This window comes from Cervus canadensis, chromosome 22 (genome assembly GCF_019320065.1).
Source record: "Cervus canadensis isolate Bull #8, Minnesota chromosome 22, ASM1932006v1, whole genome shotgun sequence".
NCBI classification, from domain to species: Eukaryota; Metazoa; Chordata; class Mammalia; order Artiodactyla; family Cervidae; genus Cervus; species Cervus canadensis.
The window spans coordinates 36,499,116-36,522,424 of record NC_057407.1 but is presented as its reverse complement, the minus strand read 5'-3'; the positions used below and the strand labels follow the sequence as shown (position 1 = coordinate 36,522,424).

The window sequence follows — 23,309 nt, the reverse complement described above, 5'->3', positions numbered from 1 at the left end:
GCAATAATTTGAGTTTCCCAATAATAAGACTAGTCAATATTTTATCTTCTTTTTTTATGAGAGTGCTGGCATAATTTTCACTTCATTCCTTTATGGATACTGGAAAAAAAAACTCATCAAGCCAATATTAATAAACATTAATGTTATAACAGGATGGAAGAAAACTGAAATGTATTGATATTAGGGGAGTGGAAGAAAAAGCTAAAACACTCAGAGAATAAGAAAAAGGAGGTCATAAATGGGATAACCTCTGAACCCCTTACCGCTCTCAGCATTCCAGGTCAACATTATCCAAAGTGGTGTCCTACAGACATAAGTGTTCTATGGTCAAACATGTTTGGGCAACTATCAGAATAAAACAGGATTCTTCAGTGAAGGTCTTCCTTAGGGTTATTGACATATATAAAGTGCCTCCTAAAGGTAGATGGATAGTAAGCCTAGCTTACCCACCACTTATCATGTTTTCGTAGGCTACTTCCTTGCTGCTTTTTGTTGGGTTGGTTAAAAAGTTTGTTTGGGTTTTTCTGTAAAATGTTAGGGAAAACCCAAAGAAACTTTTTGGCCAACTCAATATATCAGGAATTCAAGATGTGTGACTCTGAGCTACTTCCATATGATAATGGCATCATCAACTCAATGTACATAAATGAGTTTGAGCAAACTCCAGGAGATAGTGAAAGACAGGGAAGCCTGACGTGCTGCAGCCAATGGAGTCACAAAGAGTCGAACAAGACTGGGTGACTGAAAAACAACACTTCCGTGTAGTTGATGAAGTATCTCAAAGCATTAATACTGGGTTGTTGCATCCTTGCTACTGTCTGCTCCAAAGGACTATGGATAAGTGACACCTGTAAATAATACAAGAAAGAAAGAAGAGCCAATTGCGAATACATGGACTAAGTCAGTGTTCACAGCCATCCCTAAAAACTCAACTTCAATCTATTTTGAAGGTTTTGCGAACTCATATTCAAAACAGAAGAAAAATCTGTGGTCTGTATCAGCCAGTGATATTTGGGTCTGAGGCATCGTCATTGAATATTGCACTTTACCATAAGGAGCCAGTGATTCCAAATTAGTAGGCATTAGAAATCTTCCCTCCAACCCACTCCACACAGAACTTGAGTGATTGTAAAAGACAAATGTCAGAATTGTATTACAAACACACAGATGTGATTTTTAAGAAGCTGTTCTATAGGTCTCCCATACTTTACTCTTGGCTTAACTAACTTCCCCTAAGTCACTGAGAATCAGCTCTCAAAACCAAACATGGAACTCCAAGGTTTCTGTGCCAAGAAGTCACCAGAGTGATATGAAGTAGTAATCAAGACAGGTGGGAGGAAATTAGTGAAATCTTTTCATACTTTCTAGGTGAGCTTCGGTAGTGATCATCAATGCAGTGTTACTGAGCAAAATTATATCAGGCAGACCAAATGGAACAATCCCTTAAACAAGAAGAAATTGTTTGCAGGTGCAAACAAGCATGAAATAGAATTCTGCTAATGAGTTTCCGTTACTAGTTAAATACATAATCAAATTACATAGGCTCAACTCATGACAGTGAGAAATCAATTATTCATCATAAATCTGGTGCTGTGTATTGACCATCTTGGTATGTGTCTAACCTGATCTGTAATGAATAAATGTTTCAGTTTCAGGAGTATGTTGTCATTACTACTTAGGTAATGAAAAATCAAAACCAGTTGAAAAGTTCTGAAGTGATAAAAAAATCAAAATAACTAGAGTTTTCCTTCAAGGTCTTTTAAGTAATAAATATATGAGGATAAAAATTGCATTTCTTCTTTTCAAGAAATAGTTTTAGAATAATTGGCTATCTATGTTCAAAAAAATAAGCCTGAACCCAGATTTGTTAAATGCAAACTTAGCACAAAACGGATTATAGATTCAAATGTAATATGTAAACCTACAGAATTTGTAGAAGAAAACATTTGTGATCTTGAGTTAAGCAAAGATTTATTAGGACACAAAAAACTTGTTTCATAAAAGAAAAACAGTGATAAATTAGATACCATTAAAATTTGAGTCTTATTTTCAAAACTACTGCTAAAGAAAATGAAAATAAAAGCCATATGCTGAAGGAAAGTGTTTGCAAAATGCCTATCTGATTAAAGACTACTATCAAGAATATATAAAGAATTCTCAAACTCAGTAAGAAGAAAATCAACAACTCAATTTTTTAAATAGGGGAAATTTCAAACAAACATCTCACAAAAGAAGGCATATAATGGCAAAAAAAAGAAAAACACGAAAAGATGTTCAACATTATTAGTCATTAGGGAAATATGATTTAAAACTATAATGAGCTATGACTGTACAGCCATTAGAATGACTTAACTTTTGAATTGACGGTAGTATATGCCTATGAGGTTGCAGACCATGATTGGCAGAATAATACCTCACCCCCACAACCAAAGAAGTACATGTCCTAATTCCCCATGCTTGTGGATATGCAATGTCACATGGTGACAGGCAATTTCAATTGCAAATAGAAATAAGAGTGTTAATCACCTGACTCTAAATTAAAGAGATTATTATCCTGGACTAGCTGAGATTATTATCCTGGACTACACTGGATAGTGTAGTCACAAGAATCCTTTAAATGTGAAAGATGAAGGTGACGCATGTCAGACTAAAGCACAGTTAGAAAAACTCCACCAGCTATTTTGTATTGAAGATGGGAGGGGCCGGACAGCCAAGAGGAGCTAGAGAAGGCCAGGGAACTTCCTCACCCTGCCTAGAGCTCCAGAAAGAAGCTCAGCTGGTCACACACCTGAGTTTTAGCCCAGTGAGACATTTTGTGTATCTGACCTCCAGAACTACAAAGTTACAAATGCATGCAGGTTAAAGCCACCAAGGTTGTGGCAATTTGTTATAAGAGCCATAGAAAACTAATATGTAAACTAATCAGAACTCTCCTAAATGTCTGATGATTGCAAAATAAGTACAAACATTGTTTTGATTGGAAACAAAATGTGGCAGTATCTAATAAAGTTAAAAATACATCTTCCATGTGACCCAGCAGTCTTATTCCTAGATACCTAAACATTTATCCACTCAAATGTTTATTGCTGGTTTTTTTTTTTCTTCATAAGGCGTCACTGGTTAGTAGATAAACAATTCATAGTGGAATGCTCAGCAATCAAAAGGGGGTGAACTCACTAATAAAAAGGGATACAGACGATAGCAAGGATGACTCTCAAATGTAACAGAGTGAAAGAAAGCAGACTCAAGTCTATGTATACTCTGTGACTATATTTATATGACTTTCTAGAAAAGACAAAACTATTGGGACAGGAAACAGTAACTGGTTTCCAGGGACTGGACGGGTGAGGACAGTGATGGCAAAGCGGGTGATGGAACTGCATGAGATGGTGGTGGTGATTCCATGGTTATGTGTTCTCATAGAGTCGTGTACCAAAAAAGAGAACGTTTTACTGCTTGTAAATTTTACCTCAGTAAGCTTAAATACATGTATAAACAAGCCACCTCTGAAGTCAAGGAATCTAAGAAACTCTGTCTGCTTTTTGTATGTGTTCTTCATAGTTGTTTTGTTTTTCCTATAGTTGATATCTAATCTTACAGTGTTGTGGTCAGAAAAGATGTTTGAAATGGTTTCTTTATTTTTTTTTTTTATTTACCAGGGCCCAAAATGTGATCTGTCCTGGGGAATGTTCCATGTGCACTTGAGAAAAAAGTGAAATCTATTGTTTTTGGGTGAAATGCCCTGTAGATAGGTATCAGGTAGGTCCAACTGGTCCAGTATATCATTTAAAGCTTGTGTTTCCCTATTTATAAACCCTGTCTATTGAGTCCCCTTTCTGTTGTCTCATAACCATTACATTGCACAGTCATTTTTTAAAATGAAATCCTTAAAAAACAACTACATGGAGTCGTGGAGCAGGTCCTCACCCCACTGTCCCAGAGCTTCTTCGGACACGCCAGCTAGCGAACCGTCCCCGCAGCCATCTTTCTTCCTCAGCAGCTCTTTCCTCGCTGAGTTTTCTGGGAGCGTATAAGGAGAAGGCCTGGGGACGCCCCAAACCCCTTCTGCTCGTGCCCATTGCAAGTGCCACTACCGCCATGGGCCTCACCATCTCCTCCCTCTTCTCCCGCCTCTTCGGCAAGAAGCAGATGCGCATTTTGATGGTTGGATTGGATGCTGCTGGCAAGACGACCATTCTGTATAAACTGAAGTTAGGGGAGATAGTCACCACCATTCCTACCATTGGTTTTAATGTGGAAACAGTAGAATATAAGAACATTTGTTTCACAGTATGGGATGTTGGTGGTCAAGATAAAATTAGGCCTCTCTGGAGGCATTACTTTCAAAATACCCAGGGTCTTATTTTTGTGGTAGATAGCAATGATCGTGAAAGAATTCAGGAAGGAGCAGAAGAGCTGCAGAAAATGCTTCAGAAAGATGAGTTGCGAGATGCAGTGTTGCTGCTTTTTGCAAACAAACAGGACTTGCCGAATGCTATGACCATTAGTGAAATGACAGATAAATTAGGTCTTCAGTCCCTTCATAACAGAACATGGTATGTTCAAGCCACTTGTGCTACACAAGGAACCGGTCTGTATGAGGGACTTGACTGGCTGTCAAATGAGCTTTCAAAACGTTAAATGAAGCTGGATATCTAACCAAGGACATGTTTGATAGAATTGGTCTAGGCTTGTTACAACAAAATTAGTTTGCATCTTGGTTATTAAACAGTATCTGGGACTGGTTTGGGCAGAATATTACTGCGTTTAAACTTATTTTGTTGCCAATTATTGTTTACCAAGTATAATGTTGCCATTTAGCAATATGCTTGGTTTTAAAGAGATTCTCCTTAACTTGGGAAAAAAAAAAAAAGTGTCCTCTTTTAATTTTACTTCCCTTAAGCCTAAATGCCTGGACTTAGCTAATGTGACACCTTTAAATAAATCCATTTTGAATGTTTGGTTTTTTTTTGTTTTTGAGCCCACAAGAAATAATGTTTTAAAGTTACCCCTTGCTACTTTAATGATACCTTTATCATTCCTGGGACAGTCTGCTGATTTAAAAAAATGTAGCATTCCATTTGTATTTATTTCCCCCCCTTGCCAAAAAGATTTTTTAATACTGCTTGTACCAGCCAGGGAAATGCTCCAAAACACTATTCAGATCTTGCACTGAGGAACTTCTATTTCTCCCCCCATTGTTATTGACTCCTGGCTTTCATCAGCCAAGCTTACCTTGGTGTGGTTTGGATTTGATAATTAGTTCTGTGCTAGATGCAAAGAGTGCATATGGAGATGATTTTTAATCCTCAGCAGATTGTCTTCCTTTATATTGTATCTTTTTTATGTTGCATGTTGCTTTTGGTATCAGCCTGACTCTTTGCCCAGTATATGATAGTTCTGCTGATGTTTTATTGTTTATTGGTGAACATATCTTCATTAAGAGTTTTTGGAAAACTCATCAAACTCAATGAATAAGTTTTCTTCATAACCCATTTGGAATTATTCCTAATAAAATGATAAAAACATGAAAAAAAAAAAAAAACAACTACATGTAGAGCTGCTCTGGTTGCTTACTGTATTTGTGTATATGTAGTGGGAGTAGGGGGTCTGGATCTTGGTGGTGGTTTCACAATAACAGTATATAACTTGAACACTACAGATCTGGTCCAATGATATGATTATATAAGGAGGAATTTGCAGCCCAGAGAGGTCAAGTGACTTGCTGTGGGTCACACAGCTGGTGAGTGACCGTCCTGAGTCACTCTCCTCACACCTGGTCAAGTATTCCTTCCTCAGTTCACAACAGAGGCCCCATTTTTAATACAAATATCTGTCTTTTTAACCCATGCAAGACCAAGTCCAACAGAAAATTCATCAAGTTGGACTTCCCCTCTTGATGCCATATTTTTCCATTTAAAAAATAAATAAAAGCACATTCAAAGGAGAAACATTGCTCCCAAAGAGATGAGTCAGAGGAAGGTAAATAAAGACCTGCCTGATTCTAAAATTTGGGCTTTGCAATCCTCCGTTCTTCTCTTTCTTTTGGATGGTGTTTACTACATGTTTTACAAGCCCAGTAACCTGTATTGGATTTTATAAAGGAGAACTGAATTGAATTTGCATTTCAGAGGCAGCACTTGCTTGCATTCTCCCTTCTGTTCAAAGCCTCTTTCTGTCCTCTTGAAGCCTGCACTGCATTGGAACCCCACATGCACATGATTTCCACTGAGAACTGCACAGCAGACCCAGCTAGGAACAAAGACCCAGCTGATCTTCCTCCAAGTAAATCCCAGGAAAATACTACAGCAGTTGATAAAGAAACACAGACCAATTAAGAACTCAATATAGTAAGGTGCTTAAAAAAAAAAAAAAAGAAAATGAAAAATGTCAGTTTCACTGTACATATTCTCACATTACAGAAGAACAAATGGATTTCTACATTATTTCATTACACAGGGCAAAAATTAGGATCGGTGGCTTTAAGTACCTTTCAACAGAAGGTGGGTGCAGTATGGGCTCAGTTAATTATGTGAGTCTGAATTCCGTTGGTTCCACTGACCTTCTGGGATCTAGTCCAGAATATCCAGTCAGCACATCTTTTGTCAGTGATGTATAGTGGAGATGTACTTGCTTCATTCATTCAGTATTTTATTGAGCACCTACTATGTGCCAGAACTAGGCTTAATGTTTTCGATCCATTATCTCACTGAGTCCTGTGTAACATTCCTAGATGCAATCATTGTTATTCTTGGTTTTGTTGTTTTATATTTTCATTCTGACTATATTGTGATTTTAAAGATGCTGAAGAGATTAAGTATATTGCTCAAACTGACATGTTTATTAAGGAGTGAAATCAGAATTAAGCATGTCCTTAGTCCTTTGTGTCCAACTCTTTGAGACCCCATAGGACTGTAGCCTACTAATAAGCTCCTCTGTCCGTTTTCCAGGCAAGAATACTGGAGTGGCTTGCCATTTCCTTCTTCAAGGGATCTTCCAGACCCAGGGATCGAACCCAGATCTCCTATGTTTCCCTCCTTGCAGGAGGATTCTTTACCTGCTGAGCCATCGGAGAATTAAACACAGGACTCTCTGATTCTAAAACCGCAGGGCTTTTTTCCTGTGGATTACATTATTTTCAGGAGTAGGTGTGATGGCAGAATAGCAAAATCAAACTAAGCTGACCAAGAATATCAACCTTGCCACCGAAACCTGAACTTGTCTTACTCCTTAATCATTTCTAATATGTATATGTGGCTTGGCTAAGACATTAAAAAATTATTAATATCCAAATAATACTAGCATCAGCAAGCTCTAAAACCATCCAGTCTAACTTCCTTAGTTTGTAAACTAATTCTCTATTCCATGCAGGTTTACTGAGAATCTGTTATCTGATGCACAGTGCTGAGGGTACGCAATCCCCAAGCCCTTGAGCAGATTGCAGTGTAATGGAAGCGAACAACAGGAATACAGATCATCTAGAGTCCTGGCAGTTTGAGAGATGACTGGTCGGGGGTTTAGTAGAACAGAAGGAAAATAACCATGTGGTATAGATTTGGGGGGTCTAGGAGAAGGTGATGTCTTTGCTGAGTTCTGGGAAGGACACAAAAGAAAAAAAGATAGCAACTCAGAAGGACTGGCATTAAGGCCTCAGGGAAAAGGGACTTGAATTAAACATCTAGGAAATATACTGTCTGAATTTAACCTCTCCTTCTTCCCAGTCCCACAGAGGAAGAGAGGATGGTGGCATTAGAGACGTGCAGCCTGAACTCTGGGCCAGGGCTCTAGGAATCTAGACAACCACAAGGACCAGGTGAGGAGGATAAACATACATTAATACAAGCGGTGTTTTGTGGGAGGGGCTGTGGTTTGTGTGGTATAGTTTATACCTGTCGTAAAAATGCAAGGGAGGGAAGCCTCCTACACTATTGATGGGAATGTAAACAGTCAGTATGGAGAACAGTATTTGTTGTTACTGATTTTTAGCTGCTAAGTCATGTGAGATTCTTTGTGACCACATGGAGTAGGCTGCCAGGCTCCATGAGATTGCCCAGGCAAGAATACTGAGTGAGTTGCCATTTCCTTCTCCAGGGGATCTTCCCGACCCAGGGATAGAACACACATCTCTGCACTGGCAGGCAAATTCTTTACCACTCAGCCATCATGGAAGCCTATGGAGAACAGTATTGAGGTTGCTTAAAAAGCAGATAAAAAAGGGAGTTATCATATGATCCAGCAATCCCATCCCTGGGCATATATCTAGAGAAAACCATAGTTGGAAAGGATACATATACCTCAGTGTTCATTGCAGCGCTATTTACTGTAGCCAGGACGTGGCATCCAAAATGTCCTATCAACAGAGGGATGGAAGAAGATGTGGTATGTGTATGTCAAAAAGGATGTGCTGTCAAAAAGGATGAAACGATGCCATTTGCAGCAACCTAGAGTTTGTCATACTGAGTGAAGTAAGTAAGAGAAAGACAAACATATGATATTGTTTATAGTGGAATCTAAAAAAATGCTACAAATGAATTTCTCTATGAAACAGAAAGAATTCAACGTAGAAAAGAAACTTATGGTTACTAGATGGGTAAGGGATTAGAGGAGGAATAAATTAGAATTTTAGGATTAACCCATATACCCTACTATATAAAAAAGTGGGTAATTAATAAGTACCTACTATAAAGCATAGGGAACTCTACTCAATACTCTATAATGGCCAATATGGGAAATCAAAAAACAACAAAAAAAAGTGGATATGTTATATATATGTTATACATATCTATATATGTATAACATGAAATTAAAAGGTGCTTGCTCCTTGAAAGGAAACATTGGAAAATCTAGACAGTGTATGAAAAAGCAGAGATATCACTTTGCCAACAAAAGTCTGCATAGTCAAAGCTGTGGTTTTTCCAGCAGTCATGTACAGATGTGAGAGTTGGACCATAAAGAAGGCTGAGCATTGAAGATTTGATGCTTGTGAATTGTGTGCTGGAGAAGAGTCAAACCAGTCCATCCTAAAGAAAATCAGCCCTAAATATTCACTGGAAAGACTGATGCTGAAGCTGAAGCTCCAGTACTCTGACCACCTGATGTGAAGAGCTGACTCACTGGAAAAGACCCTGATGCTGGGAAAGAGTGAAGGCAAAAGGAGAAGGGGGCAGCAGAGAAAGAAGATGGTTAGATAGCATCACTGAATCAATGGGCATGAGTTTGAGCAAACTCTGGGAGACACTGAAGGACAGGGAAGCCTGGTCTGCTGCAGTCCATGGAGCTGCAAAGAGTCGGACACGACTTAGCGACTGAACAATGATGGCAGCAACATTATACACCTGAAACTAACACAACATTGTAAATCAACTTAGCCCAATAAATTAAAGAAAAGAAAAAACTCAAGGAAATAAATAGGCAAATGGGCAAGGACGCTTGACAATTATTTGGGGTTACCTGATACATTTATCCTCCATCAAACTTACTGGGGTAACAGAATCTAACTTTTGACACAAGGATAGGTGCTGCACTTCACCATCATCAGTTGCAGGACTTGGTTGTCCTGGACACAACTAATGACTCAAGCAGAACCAGCTAGAGGACTTCTCTGGGACTGATACACAGAAATTTAAAAGAGACCTTGTCTTATCAGTGAGGTTTCTAAACCGGAAGGAAGTGAATCTAGGGTAATAATAGCCATTTATTTTCCTGGCTTTACAGAGAGCCTGCCTTCAATCTGGATCCGAGCAGAGAGCTGGAGAAAAAGGACGTGGAGTCCTACCAGCACGAATATCCTGATCCAGCCTGTAAGGCGCAGGTTCCTACAGTTCTCCCTCCAGTTTTCTGAGGCACTCCCGCGTCTCTCCCAGCATCCCAGAGTCAGTACATCCCTTTCTTGTTGATTGACATGTTTTAGACGGATTTGAGATGGATAACTTGTAATTGCAAGAGTTCTGAAAAATAGAAATGACGAAAGAAGAAATTCAAGTGTCATTGTACGTATGTGAAGTTCTTTATTACCCTAAGAATTTAAAACTTGAAGTGAAACAGTTAATATCAAGAGAAGACCAAAAGGTACAATGATACTTGGGATTAGTCAGGGTACAGGAGGTGAACGCTCATAAAGTCATGGTGGGGGTCTAACTTGAAAAGCCATCTTAACATATGTATCAGCGTGTGTGACAAGTACCTTCCTTTTAATCTAGCAATTCCTCCTCTAGTAATGGACTCTGAGAAAGTAACTGTATAAGCTTACAAAGTTGTATGTACGGGAATGTTTATTGCAGAATTGCTCCTAATAGCCAAAAATTGGAATAAGTCCAAATGTCATTATTTGGGGTTTTTTTTTTTTTTTGAGGTAACATTTGATTTGTAACATATGTTTCATGTATACACCCTTTTAGTTTTACTGCTATATACCCTAGAATATGCTCACCACCAAAAATTTATTCTCTACCAGCCACCATACAGTGATTCCTCACTCCCCCAGCCCCTTCGCCTTTGGTAACCACTACGCTGTCCTCTGTATCTCTTTGGTTTGGTTTGTTTTTTATCAGTTATTTATTTTGTTTTCTCTATTAGCTCTTTACTTCCACAAATGAGTGAGATAATGCAGTATTTGTCTTTCTCCATCCGACTTTTTCACTTAGCCTAATACCTCTAAGGTCCATCCAGTTGTCACAGATGGCAGGCTTTTGTCTTTTTATGGCTGAGTACTACTCCATTGTGTCTAAATATGTATGTATATTTATCACATCTTTATCCGCACATACTTTGATGGGCACTTAGGCTGTTTCAAAATTTTGGCTTTTGTAGATGCCTTTTCAGATTAGTGTTTTCATATGATTTGAATAAAGACCCAGTAGTGGGACAGCTGGGTCACATGATAGTTCTATTATTTTTTGAGGAATCTCCATATTGTCTCTCATAGTAGCTGCACTGGTTTACATTCCCACCTGCGGTGCATAAGGGTTCCCTTTTCTTTACATCCTTTCTAAAATTTGTTATTTCATTTTTGTTTTTTTAAATAACGTTTCTCTTAGGTATGAAGTGACATCTCATTGCAATTTTGATTTGCATTTCCCTCATCATCAGTGATGTTGAACCTCTTTTCATGTACTTTTTGGCTATCTGTGGGTATTTGTTGGGAAAAAAATATAGTTCATCTGTTCATTTTTTTCCCCATTGGGTTAGTTTGATTTTGTTGCTGTTGAATTGTATGAGCTCTTTATATAGTTGGGGTATTAACTCCTTATCTGATACATCCTCTGCCGTTCAGTAGATTGTCTTTTCACTTTATTGATGGTTTCCTTGCTGTGCAGAAGTTTTTTAGTTTGATGTAATCCCAGTTGTTTATTTGCTTTACTTTCCCTTGCCTGAAGAGACACATCTAGAAAGATACTGTCAAGACCAATGCCAAAGAACATACTATGTCTTCTTCTGGAAGTTTTATGGTTTCAGGTCTTATATTCGAGTTTTAAACCAGTTTGAGTTAATACCTGTGTATGGTGTGAGGTAGTTGTCTAGTTTCATCTTTATGCATTTGGCTGTCCAACCTGGAGGAGAGGGATTGACTTTTTCAATGATGATGTGATGATAGAGTGGAATGCTAGTCAATGATTTTAATCATTGAGGCAGATCCTTCTGTAGTGACACTGGAAAATGTCTTCAATGTGCTGTCATGTGGTCAAAACACAATATAGAATATGAAATATAGCATGGCCTATTTTCACTTAAGGTGTATATGTTTATATATATGCATAGAAAATCTGGAAGGTCTGATGACTGAGGGTAAGGAAGAAAATTTTACATCTGAGTTGTTTAAATATTTCATTTAAAAATGCACTATTTAAAATAGAAAAATATGTTTGCATGTTCATATGGGAGGAAAGGATATAGGAAAAGGATTAGACCAGCAGCCTTAGGAATAATCACATCATGGAAAAAGTGAGCTACTTAGGCTTTAGTTAAGCCTTCTGCAAATGCAGGGTAGTTACAGACTGACAGACAAGATTTGGAAGTAACCTGTCAAATGTTCATATGATCCAAAAAACAGGGGCTAATCTGGAGCTGGGTTAAATCTCCACACCTTTTCCCCCTTCTGTGCCAAGCACACCACCATTAGGAGTGGACCCGGAGGCCCAGCCCCTGCTCCACTAACAGCAGCTTTGATTTACCGAATTCGGTTAGCGACTCCATCATTGGGATTTTGAGAATACTGCCGTCTTTGCTTAGAGGACAGAGAGAGTTTAGGTTTCCCCACTTTTAGGTTGAACCATTTGAAACTGCCACCACTGAGCCACTTCGATTTATAGAAAGGCCAACCTACAGTTCATCAAAACACACTCTAATACAGAAGTTTATAGTTTATACAGTCTGTATGAAATGATGTCTTCAGTAGCTCATAACTACTAATCAAGAGTATATCTGGTCTGAGTGAGTATCTAGTCTTCCAAGTTTAGGTGATGTGAACAGTCATGGTTGCACGATCTGAACATACATATGTTAACGTTATTTCGGAATGATTGGTAGAAACTCGTTTAAAAGCTCTGCTCCAGCCACCGCTGCTGCCCTCCACCCCCGCCCTTACCTCCACACCACTCAAACGCCTATCCCAGCTCTCTTTTTCACACTTACCAAAAGAAGCTTTAAGAGTATCTTGTTGTTTTTACTTCAAAGAACTATTAAATACAGAGGCAAGGCATAGAAATCAAACTGTGGACCTTCTCAGAAGCTAAAGTATGCTCTGTCAAAGGTGTGAGAGCAAAGCTAAATCAAATAATAACTTGTACATTTTAGGTGGCCTAAAGTTATAAATTGCAAGGCAGCAAAGATAATTAAGAATAATGTCCAAAAAGGTAGAATCAACATAAATCATATAAAAAGGATAACAAGTTTTATCAACCAAACCAATTTTGAGGCAAGTTTTAAGTTGGATGTGTTTGGAAGGCACCAAAGCGGATGATTAGATGCGATATTCAGCTTAATATGCAGGAAAAGCAATTGGGATGAAACAAATCAGTTTCCTGACTCTAATGCAGGGAATGTGGAGGGGTTTATTAAATATAAAATTAAATTTAGATTTATAGCCACTGTTGATTCACTAGAAAGAAACTGACATTATCATATCATTATTTTTTAATTTCTAGCTTCGGATGCCTTATTAAACAAACAAAAAATAGACTGAAAGACAAAAGTTGGCATCAGTTTCAGAATAATTTTTGCCTTTTTCCCATAATTATTTCAATCTATATTCATTTATTCCCTGCATCGGTGTCACAGAGAGCACACTGCAAATATAGAATATTATGTTAAGGTGTAGATGAGACACGGGGGGATGACATTTTCAAATATTAACCTTTTTGTATAAATGAACCAAGTTATTAACATTTTAAAAGATCTTTCCATGACCGATGATGTTAGGAGCAATAGCATATGTCTAGAGAGAGTAGTGCCGGTTGTTAATTTCCTAGGAGGAGGTTTCTAAGCAAATCGAGATGCACTGAGGCACGGGGATGAGCAGAGAGGACAGACGTGGGTGTTACCCAGCGGGTTGTCAGTGCCAGACACCGGGGTGGCTGGAACTCAGCTGCTTCATTCTGGAAGGTGCTGCTGAGTCCTGGCGTGATAAGGCAATGCCCACCTTTCAGAGTGCTTCCTCTTTCTGCTGCTTTCTGCTACTGTCAGCCTAGAAGACCCAGCACAGAGTACAGATGAAATCATTGTAAGGTAGAACCCTGGAGAGAAATGTTCTTTGGGTTTCACTGTGTAATAGGAGGTGGAAAAAACAGCTTAAAAACCTGAAATGTGATTAGGTCATGAATGTGGAGCCAGCTGGAGAAACTGAGGAGAAGAGCTGTGCCCTATACTAGAATAAGCCAGCTGCTGAGTTTCCATGAATGGTGAGTTTATTTTCCAGAGTCATCTACCAGGAACCCCCTTGCCATTGCTCAGGGCTGTCAGAAGTCCCAGATACTCCATTCCCACCATCGCCTCTGATGGAGCCCTAAATCCTCAATCCCCAGGTGTGAATATTGTTCCCTGGTGCCATTCCCACCTTACTGAACCGACAAGGTGTCATGCCTTGGCTCCCTGACTCAAGAGTCTCTACAGATCCCCTCCGGTCAGCACGCTTCTAGTCATCACCATCTCAAGGCCACCTTGTTGCCCCACCGCTGCCCTCTCAGGGAACAGCTCTGCCCTCCCCTGCTCTCGTGGCTGGAAGAGAGCCTCTTTCTTCCCTAGAGAGGTTGGATTAAGAGTGGTTTAAGGCAGGTGGGCGGGGATTGGTGTTTTATCTTGACCATTTGCTGAGATTGTTAGCACTAAAGAGGAAAGGAGTTTCTGGTCCCTTTCTGACACCTCAGCCCCCGCTGAGGAGGCCTCCACGGCTCCAGTGAGCCCCAGGCCACATATACGTAATGGCAGCATTTGCTACACGGGGTGCATGTGATACGCTGTGATAAACGGACAACTGAAGATACCCAGGATAGTTTTCAGTGGGATGAATATGTCTGTGATGACTATTTGAGTAACACAACTATCATATCACATTGCATCAAACTCATGAATTTATGGATCATGTAGGATGAGGCTGTGGTAGAAGTGATGAGTTTATTTAAAGTGAAAGTACAGGAGTTATATGTGTGCATGTGTGCTCAATCAGAGTCGTGTCTGACTCTTTGCGACCCCATGGAGTATAACCCCACCAGGCTCCCGCTGTCCGTGGGATTCTCCAGGCAAGAGTACTGGAGTGGGCTGCTGTTTCCTTCTCTAGAGGATCTTCCTGACCCAGGGATCGATGAAGCACTGGGGAAGCCCCCACAAGGGGCACAGAGATACTGAAAAATACAGAAGGGCTACACTAATGACCCCTGGAGAAGGAAATGGCAGCCCACTCCAGTATTCTGGCCTGGGGAATCCATGGACAGGGGCGCCTGGTGGGCTACAGTCCATGGGGTCCCAAAGAGGCACACACGACTGAGTGACTTAGCACACTAGTGACCAGAGGTCAAGAATGCTCACAGTAGAGGATTTAATGAGCGTAGGTGAGACACAGCTGGCCTGAATGGTTTCACAAGGAGCCTTTTGTGCAGTTGGGTCCTTGATTTTATATACTGCCCTAGAGATTGACATGGTTCTAGGTCGAGGCAAACTTTCCTTTTTCCAGAACACTCAGCACATCCTACTTCCTGAGCCCCAGCACCAGTGCAAGACAAAGATGAGTTCGGTTGTGTTTGCCAACTTTGGATCCAAGTTCCAGCTCCTCCCTGGGCCCCACAAACATGAAAGGCTTGATGATGCTTCTCCCAACAGCGTAGTGCCTTTGGGGCCCCTCATTCTAGGGATGGCTCCGTGGACTGCTGCTGCGGAACCTGACGGGGAGGGATTCACTGAGGGACCCAAAGATGAGCTGCCCCACCCACTCCGGTGGGGGATCAAGGCACTTTGGGAGTACTGTCTTCTGTGGATCCACAGGAGGGAAATTTTTTTGCAATGGTATCATTTGGTATCAATGGACATGAACTTGAGCAAACGCTGGGGGATCGTGGAGGACAGGGAAGCCTGGTGTGATGTAGTCCATGGGGTTGCAAAGAGGTGGAACAACTTAGCAACTGAACAACACCTATCTGTAATAGTAACACTAGGTGTCAACATTTAGAGTGATTGAGGATCTGTGGAGTGATATGTGAAAATATTCATGGATAAACATCGGTACAGATACTCAGAAAGTTTACTTATTTTCTTCTTGGTTTTGAACTTTGTTAAAACTGCTTGATGTTTTGTCTAGTGAGTGAGGAGATACTGAGTACTAATAGACAACAGTGTCTTATGTATGAGTTTCCAAGTGCTGCTGTGACACATGACCACAGAGTTGGTGGTTTAGAATAATAGGAGCAGGGACTTCTCTGGTGGTCCAGAGGCTGAGACACTGCACACCCAACGCAGGAGGCCTGGGTTCGATCCCCAGACAGAGAACTAGATCCCACATGCCACAGCTGAGCATACCGAATATGCTGCAGCCAAGCCACAGGCGCAGCTAAATAAATAAAAAATAATGGGAACATAATCTGTCACAGTTCTCCAAGTTCAAAATCAATGTGTCATTGGGACTGTATTTCCTCTGGGGAGAACCCATGTCTTGCCTTCTCTAGTTTTCTGGGTAGTTTTTGGCATTCGTCAGCATCCCTTGATTTGTGAGAAACAGTCAACAGGATGTGTGTGTGTGTGTGTGTGTGTGTGTGTGTGTGTGTGTGTGTGGTGTGTGTGTACGCAGAGATGCATATGCCCACACACAAAGACACATAGAAGAGAAGCCTGCAGTCAACTGTAGTAGTAACATCAGAGATCACTGACAACAGATTGCCATGACAAATATAATAATATTGAAAATGTTAGAAATATTGTTAGGGTTACCAAAACATGACACAGACACAGGAAATAAGCAAATGCTGCTGGAAAAATAGTGCCAGTAGACTTGCTTGATGCACAGTTGCCTCCAACCTTCAATTTGGGGGGGGAAAAAGAGCAGTATTTGCGAAGCTCAGTAAAGCAAAATGTAATAAAATGAGTTATGGTATGTCAATGTATAGATATATGCATGTGTGTGTGTATGTGTCTATATAGAGAGAGAGATAGAGAGAGAGATTGACTGAGAGATTTATTTTAAGCAATTGACTGATGCTACTGTGGGATGCTTGGTGAGTCCAAAATCTGCAGGGTGGGCCAACAGGCTGTAGACTTAGGAAGAAGTTGTAGTTCAAGTCCAAAAGTAGTCTGCAGGCAGAATTCCTTCTTGCTTGGAGAAGGTCAGTCTTTGTCAATTAAGACCTTTATTTTGCCTGGATAAGACTCACCCACATTATGGAATGTAATCTGCTCTATTCAAAGTCTACTTATTTAAATGTTAACTCATCCAAAAACACTTCCTAGAAAAATCTGGAATAATGTTTAACCAGATATTGGGCACCATGCTCCAGCCACGTTGACACATAAAATTAACTGTTAATTTCACACAGGGATTCACATGTGGATATACCTTTGGGAACCATTATAAGCCTACCACAGTCAATAATAAATTCTAGATACTACTGTTCTAAGCTTTTGTATATATTAACTCTATATTTACAACAACTCCTGAGGTAGAATTGATTTATTATCTCACCTTACAAATAAAGAAACTGAATCAAAGGAAATAAGGAATTTGATGAAAATCACACGGTTTGTAAGTATTAGAGTCAGGATTTGAACTCAGAAAGTCTGATTTAATCTGTCAAGTTTGGATTAAGAGGTCATCTTTCTGGTAAACCTCCATCTTTGTTGAGTCATGGATCTTTGAATGACCTTTGGTATTGCGTACTTCTGCTGGATTTTTTTTTTTTTACTGGCTAGTTTGTTACATAAGAATGAGCAATGCCAAGGGTAAGACAGTAGTAATTCCTCCTTTCTTCTCTTCTTTCTCTTCCTCCTACTGCAATGATTACCCTGCACCCTGTTTGGCTTTTTACACCTACCTCGACAGTGGTTCTGCCTTCCTTTGACATTTGATAGACACTTACCAGGTCTTGTCTCATGGCAGGTGCTGGGGGCACAGTGAGAATTCTGTGCTTCATGTCAGTGCTAGTAGCTTCCTCCACATGTCATTCCATCATCTCTCCAACCCCTCCACCAGCACATGCTGAAAACTGACTCAGAGGAGCTAAGAAGAAGCCTGTCCTCTGATTGAGTTCAGACCTGAAGGGGCCAGTGAGATGCTTTGAGTATCTACTGATCTTGGGAGAAGATAGCGAGGGTGTTAAAGTATTTATAATCATCCAGGCATTTCCTTATCTCAAAGCCTGGGTATGGCCTGGAAATCTAGCATGTGACAAGTATCAGCCGGACAATGGAACTCAAGATTCAGGGAGAGCTTAGGCAGCTTTATGCTGCTTCTCCTCAGGCTTCCAGCAGCACAAAGAGAAGCTCCATCTTCTTAAACTGAAACTTCATGAAATTAAGGAGTTTTCAGTATCTGTTTCTCTTTCCTAAAAACTTCGTTTGAAAGATTGAGGTTTTAATAGCTAAGTGTTTTGGACTTTCTGTTAGAATTAAAGTTTAATGAGAATCCTTTTTTATTTCAGTATGGCTTCTGTTTTCCAAGTGTTTTCACACATGTGATCTAGTTCAGCCTCACAACAACCCCACTGGACAGATAAGACAGGAAGATGCCTCATTTTATGGATGAGGACACTCAAACTGGGAGGAGTGAAGTGCCCAACAAAATCTGAACCGTCACAGTGGGCACCTCTCTTTTAGAAAGATAAGAATTGCCATGGTCCTTTAGCATCTCTCCACCATCTAAATGATTTTCTGGAGCTGAGTAAGTCCAAACAGTTCACTGAATAAAGTCAGATTATTGAATATGACCTGACACATCCTATGCAAAAAATTAAGTGTATAATTTCAGTTCATTATAATAACCTATTATGATACAATGAGGGAAAGTTAAATTAATTTTTATTGCACTTATTCGACATAGTGCAGTCTGATGACAGGAACTGAGCCACTTGGGTAAAACTGCTGCAACCTGACCTGAGTTATTGGTCAGTCTTTAAGCCATAGCTACAGATGAATATAAAATGTGCCCTCTTTATCTGGGAAAGTGTGAATACATATTCTAAATGCAGTGTTTTAGAGTGGTGTTTTTACTACCATATTATGTATGCTAACAGTTTTTTAAATTAAGTTTTCCCAGAGTTTCTAGAGTGTGTGTACCCCACATACGGAGATACTTACATTCCTACACTCTACACAGCTAAAAGTATAAACTCTGGTATTGTACCACTTACATGTATCAGCAATAAACTCTGTGACTGTAGGTAAATTACTTCATCTCTCTAAAAACTATCTGCATTTCCAGAGATAGGAAATTAATCATTTGATCTTTCTCCTGGACTTGTTTTGAAGATTAAATGATACAAGAACTGGAAAGTGGTAGGCATAATCACTTGCCCATGGTTAAGGCACAGCACATACTATCTATTGTTGTTATCATTCACAGGACAGTCTCATCTACCCAAAGTGGCCTAGATAGCAATAAAAACAGTATAAAAGAGAACCAGAGGGAAAAAATCAAAAGGCCTGTGTATTCCTTCCCTACTGTTGCTGTAACAAATTGCCGCAGATCTAGACGCAGAAAACTGCATAAATTAACTTACAGTTCTAGAGATCAGAAGCCTGAAATCAGTCTCACTGAGTTCAGATCAAGGTGCCAGCAGGCCTGCGTTCCTTCTGGAAGCTCTAGGAGAGAATCTGATCCCTTGTCCCTTCCGACTTCCAGGCTGATCCTTCTTCCGTTCCTTGATGGATAATGCTTAGTCAAGTTTCATACTGACACTCCTCCTCTGTGGTCGAGTTATCTTCCTGCCTCCCTCTCATGATTACATTGGCCCCACCCAGACAATCCAGGATAATCTCAAGATTCTTAATCACATTAGCAAAGTCCCTTTTCCCATATAAGGCAGTTCATGAGTTCTGTGGTTTAGGATATGGACATCTTTGGTGGGAGGGGGCGTTATTCAGTCTCCCAAAGTTAATTTCAAGTATATGCCATAATAGCCACATGTTAAAAGTTCACGGACTCCGTTCACTGGAGAATTCTAACTCAGAGCCTTCTTTCTCTTAATTTTGGTGCTGTTCTAATAAACCTGGGGCTCGAGTTCCTAGTAGCCCATTGCCAATTTGAAACAGTCAATCAGGGAAGCAAGACTTCCCTGGTAACTCAGTCAGTAAAGAATCTGCCTGCAGCATAGGAGACTGGGTTCAATCCCTGGGTCGGGAAGATTCCCTAGAGATGGAAATGGCAACCCACTCCAGTATTCTTACCTGGAGAATCCCATGGACACAGGAGCCTGGCAAGCTACAGTCCATGGGGGTCACAGAAGAGTCAGACCTGACTCAGTGACTAAACCCCCAATCATCATGTATCTGGAATTAGGACCTGCCTTTGCCCACCTTCCAGTGACCAGATCACACTTACCTGCCTGCCCTCCTTGGCAAGCTCAAAGGGAAATATTGGCTGATACCCAAGAGGAAAAAGAAAAAAAGAGTTTCATCAATTTATACCAGCATCTGTCACATTCTCAGCTGTTGTAATAATTCAGTTTAGAAATGAGGACAGAGGAGGGTCCAAGAGGGTAATAGACACTGAGAAGGAATCGAGACACAGCTAAGATAAGCTCCCACTTTACAGTCTGCCAAAGACCCGTAGAGAAGAGTAGGGAAGGCCTGAGCATCTGACCATCAGTGACTTAGCCTGACTTGGCTTAGAGAGAGAGCCTTGGAGGCCAAGACAGACTGTTTCCTGGAAGAACTCACAATGACTGTGGAAATCCCAGGACCAGTGAACTAAGTTACGCAGGCTATGCATAGAACTGTTCCCTCTGAGACAGCTCTCTCTGATGCAGTTCTCTCAAACTTACACTTTCAAAAAAATAAAAAGAATACAATTTTTTTGGCCTGGACACACAGCTTTTGGGATCTTAGTTCCCTGACCAGGGGTCTAACCCATCCTCCTTGCAGTGAAAGCACAGAATCCTTTGGACTGCCAGGGAAGTACCAGAAGGAATACTTTTTAAGTGAAGGAAAACCTTTCCATTTTGCTTTTCTGTAGCCAGTTAGCAGATATCAAAAGCAGAAAGAAACTAGGAATCTAGGAATTGGCCTCAAAGGACAGACTCAGTCTAGGGAGCTCTTAGGAAGACTGACTCATCTAGGCATGTTTCCTAGCACCTCTCTTTTCTCATCACAAAACCTCCCTGCTACTTTTATAGGCAACCTCTTTCCTTCCATACATTTATGGTTCATTTTAAGTAGGATTTGGAGTATCAGATTGCTTTATCTCTAGGTTTGGGCAATAGGCAAATAAAACTTAAAAGCAAAGTTGCCTCCCAGTTACCAAGTGTTTTGGTAAAGTAAAACAGTGGGTGAGGAAAGAAAGAAACCAGGCACTCACGTAGAACATCAAGATAGGGTATGGATTTTAAAGCCTTGTGGAATCTTTTCAGCATGTCTGAATAATTTGAATCAGAGTATTCAAACCCATTATTTTCTACAGTATTAAAATAGTCATGAAAATATCTACTAGACCACAGCCCAAGAGAAAAGTACCAGGTGGAAATCACAGATTATGTTTGATGAAACCTGTGTACTTAGGAGACATCTACATTTTTTAAAAAATTTGGCTTTCATGGAATTTTGAGACTAGAAAAGTATGAGCTTGTCTCAGTTTGAGAATTAAATCAGTACTAAATGAAACACAGTGATACAAATAAAAACCTCTCCCAACCTTGGCACTGCAGCTTCAAGTTTGGAATGACCAAAGAACACACATTTACATTGGAATGACACCCTATTGCCAAAGTAAGTTAACTGGATGAGCTTAATATCTATGAATCTGTGTATAAGGTGTAAGTCACCCTCTGGAATCAATGAGTTGCTTTTCTGCAAAATGGGGGTTTGTAAATACAAATGAAATACTAGCTGTGAAAATCTTTTGAAAGATCTAAAATACTCCACAAATGCAGACTGTTAACATTTTCAGTAGATTTGTTTGTATTCCACAGAGGCCTGTTTGCTACGGATGAGGTATAACATGCCCATTAGAATCAGATGTGGATTCAAATCTACCAGTTACTAAACATCACAGCTTGGGCAACTTCACTGAGCTTTTCATTCATCATCTTTTGGGGGGAATAGTAGGAACTTCACAGTTACGAATATTAAACAAGGAGGGTCTGCACAGAGCTTCAGTTGTTGTTAGTTTTATTCACTCACTGCCTCCCAGCGTGAGGGTTGGCGGCATCCCTCTATGGAGGCGAACGTCCTCGGTGCAGGATTCTACACGTGACTGCCAAATGGCTCAAGAGATAATGAATCTATCTGCAATGCAGGAGATGTAGGGGTTGCTTGCCAACGGTGATAGGAGATGTCGAACCTTACCAGAGGCACTGTTTGCCTATCAGGCAGGCAAGCCTCTGACTGAACTTCACAAAGCTCCTGAGTCCAAAAAGAAATTAGAAATGTTGAGGGCAGAGATCTCCTGTGACTGTTCTACACTGTGATAATTCAGAGAGCGATAATTTGAGAGAGAGGATGGGCGGGGAGGGAGGGAAAGAGTTTTCACTTCCAGAAGATACTGACTGCCCCTGGAGACTCAACATCAAAGATAGGCTTTGTTTTTGAGAATTGGCACTTTTCAAAAGCATTGTGTGCCAATGACATTCCAAGCATGCTGGCTACTCTATGTCAATTGGCTCATGGAACCCTCAAATGACAACTTTATGAGGAGATACAATTATCACTGTTCCTAGGTCACCAGGCAGGTCATTCAGGTTTGAAGTCCATGGCAATGACCTTGTGTTACACCCTGTCCTCAGGAACACCTCCTTCAGATAAGTCCACAGATAGACAAAGAACATGTTCCTCAGAGTGTGGGATGGTTGTTTGAAGATAATTTTAAGTTGTTCATGACATCAGGTAACATTGATTAATATAGTAAGAAAATGACTCACTTCCCTTTTTTGTACCACAGGAGGAAGGACTCTCTCAGCCTGGTGTTCACATCGCAACTCCTCTAACACTTGTTAATCTCCCAGAGGGCAGACCTCAGGCTGATGAGATTCCTGTTGTCAGTGCCATCTTGCTAGAAATTAATAACTGTTCTGGCTTGCAGTACGTATTTTTAATTAATTTCTAGTTACTGCTGCACTTCTGTTTATGGGAGTGGGATACATGTTTCCTTTTTAAATAAATTTATTCTATTATAAATGCATTGCCATTAAAAATAGCTTTCAGGTGTTCACCTAAAAGTAATATGTCGTATGTCAATTATAAATAAATAAATAGAAGGAGGAGGAAGGAGATTCCTACCAGGAAAATGGGAAGTAGAGCTTTCTTCAGTTCTGTTTGTGTGAGGCTCTGCCCATGTGACGTCAGGGTGAGAAATAGAGTTGAGAGGACAGTTGATTGGAGGAGAGAGGGAGATGGAGCTGACTGGGGTGGCTGCCAGGGTTTACATTAGGTTCAACTTTTCTCAGCTGAGATTCCTGGAAGCATCAAAAGCTCCAGTGTACAGAGGTGTCTACTGTATGTAGTAAATGAATTCACTACCCTCCTACGCGTCTAGAATGGTTCTATGTGCGAAGAAAAAAATAGCTTTAAGAAATATTACTGAGTAACAGTACAGGTGGCTTAAAAATGATCAAAAATGGTCCCAACAACAATCAATGTGGTATATTCTGGGCCAAAATTTGAGACATTATCTAGTGAGATACAGT

General features: G+C 40.2%; 2 protein-coding genes across 2 annotated transcripts in view; both read left to right on the top strand.

Annotated features, from left to right (window-relative positions):
* Window positions 1-23,309, top strand: part of CRBN (cereblon) — a 111,461-nt gene that overhangs the window by 6,508 nt on the left and 81,644 nt on the right. Inside the window, exon 2 of the mRNA XM_043443149.1 lies at window positions 7,722-7,813. The gene's annotated coding sequence lies outside the window, so the exon portion shown is untranslated. The remainder of the gene's footprint in view (window positions 1-7,721; window positions 7,814-23,309) is intronic.
* LOC122424894 (ADP-ribosylation factor 4-like) lies at window positions 3,910-5,301 on the top strand. Its single transcript, XM_043443157.1, has one exon. It carries the CDS (start codon window positions 4,099-4,101, stop codon window positions 4,639-4,641), a length of 543 nt encoding a protein of 180 aa, XP_043299092.1. The 5' UTR covers window positions 3,910-4,098; the 3' UTR covers window positions 4,642-5,301.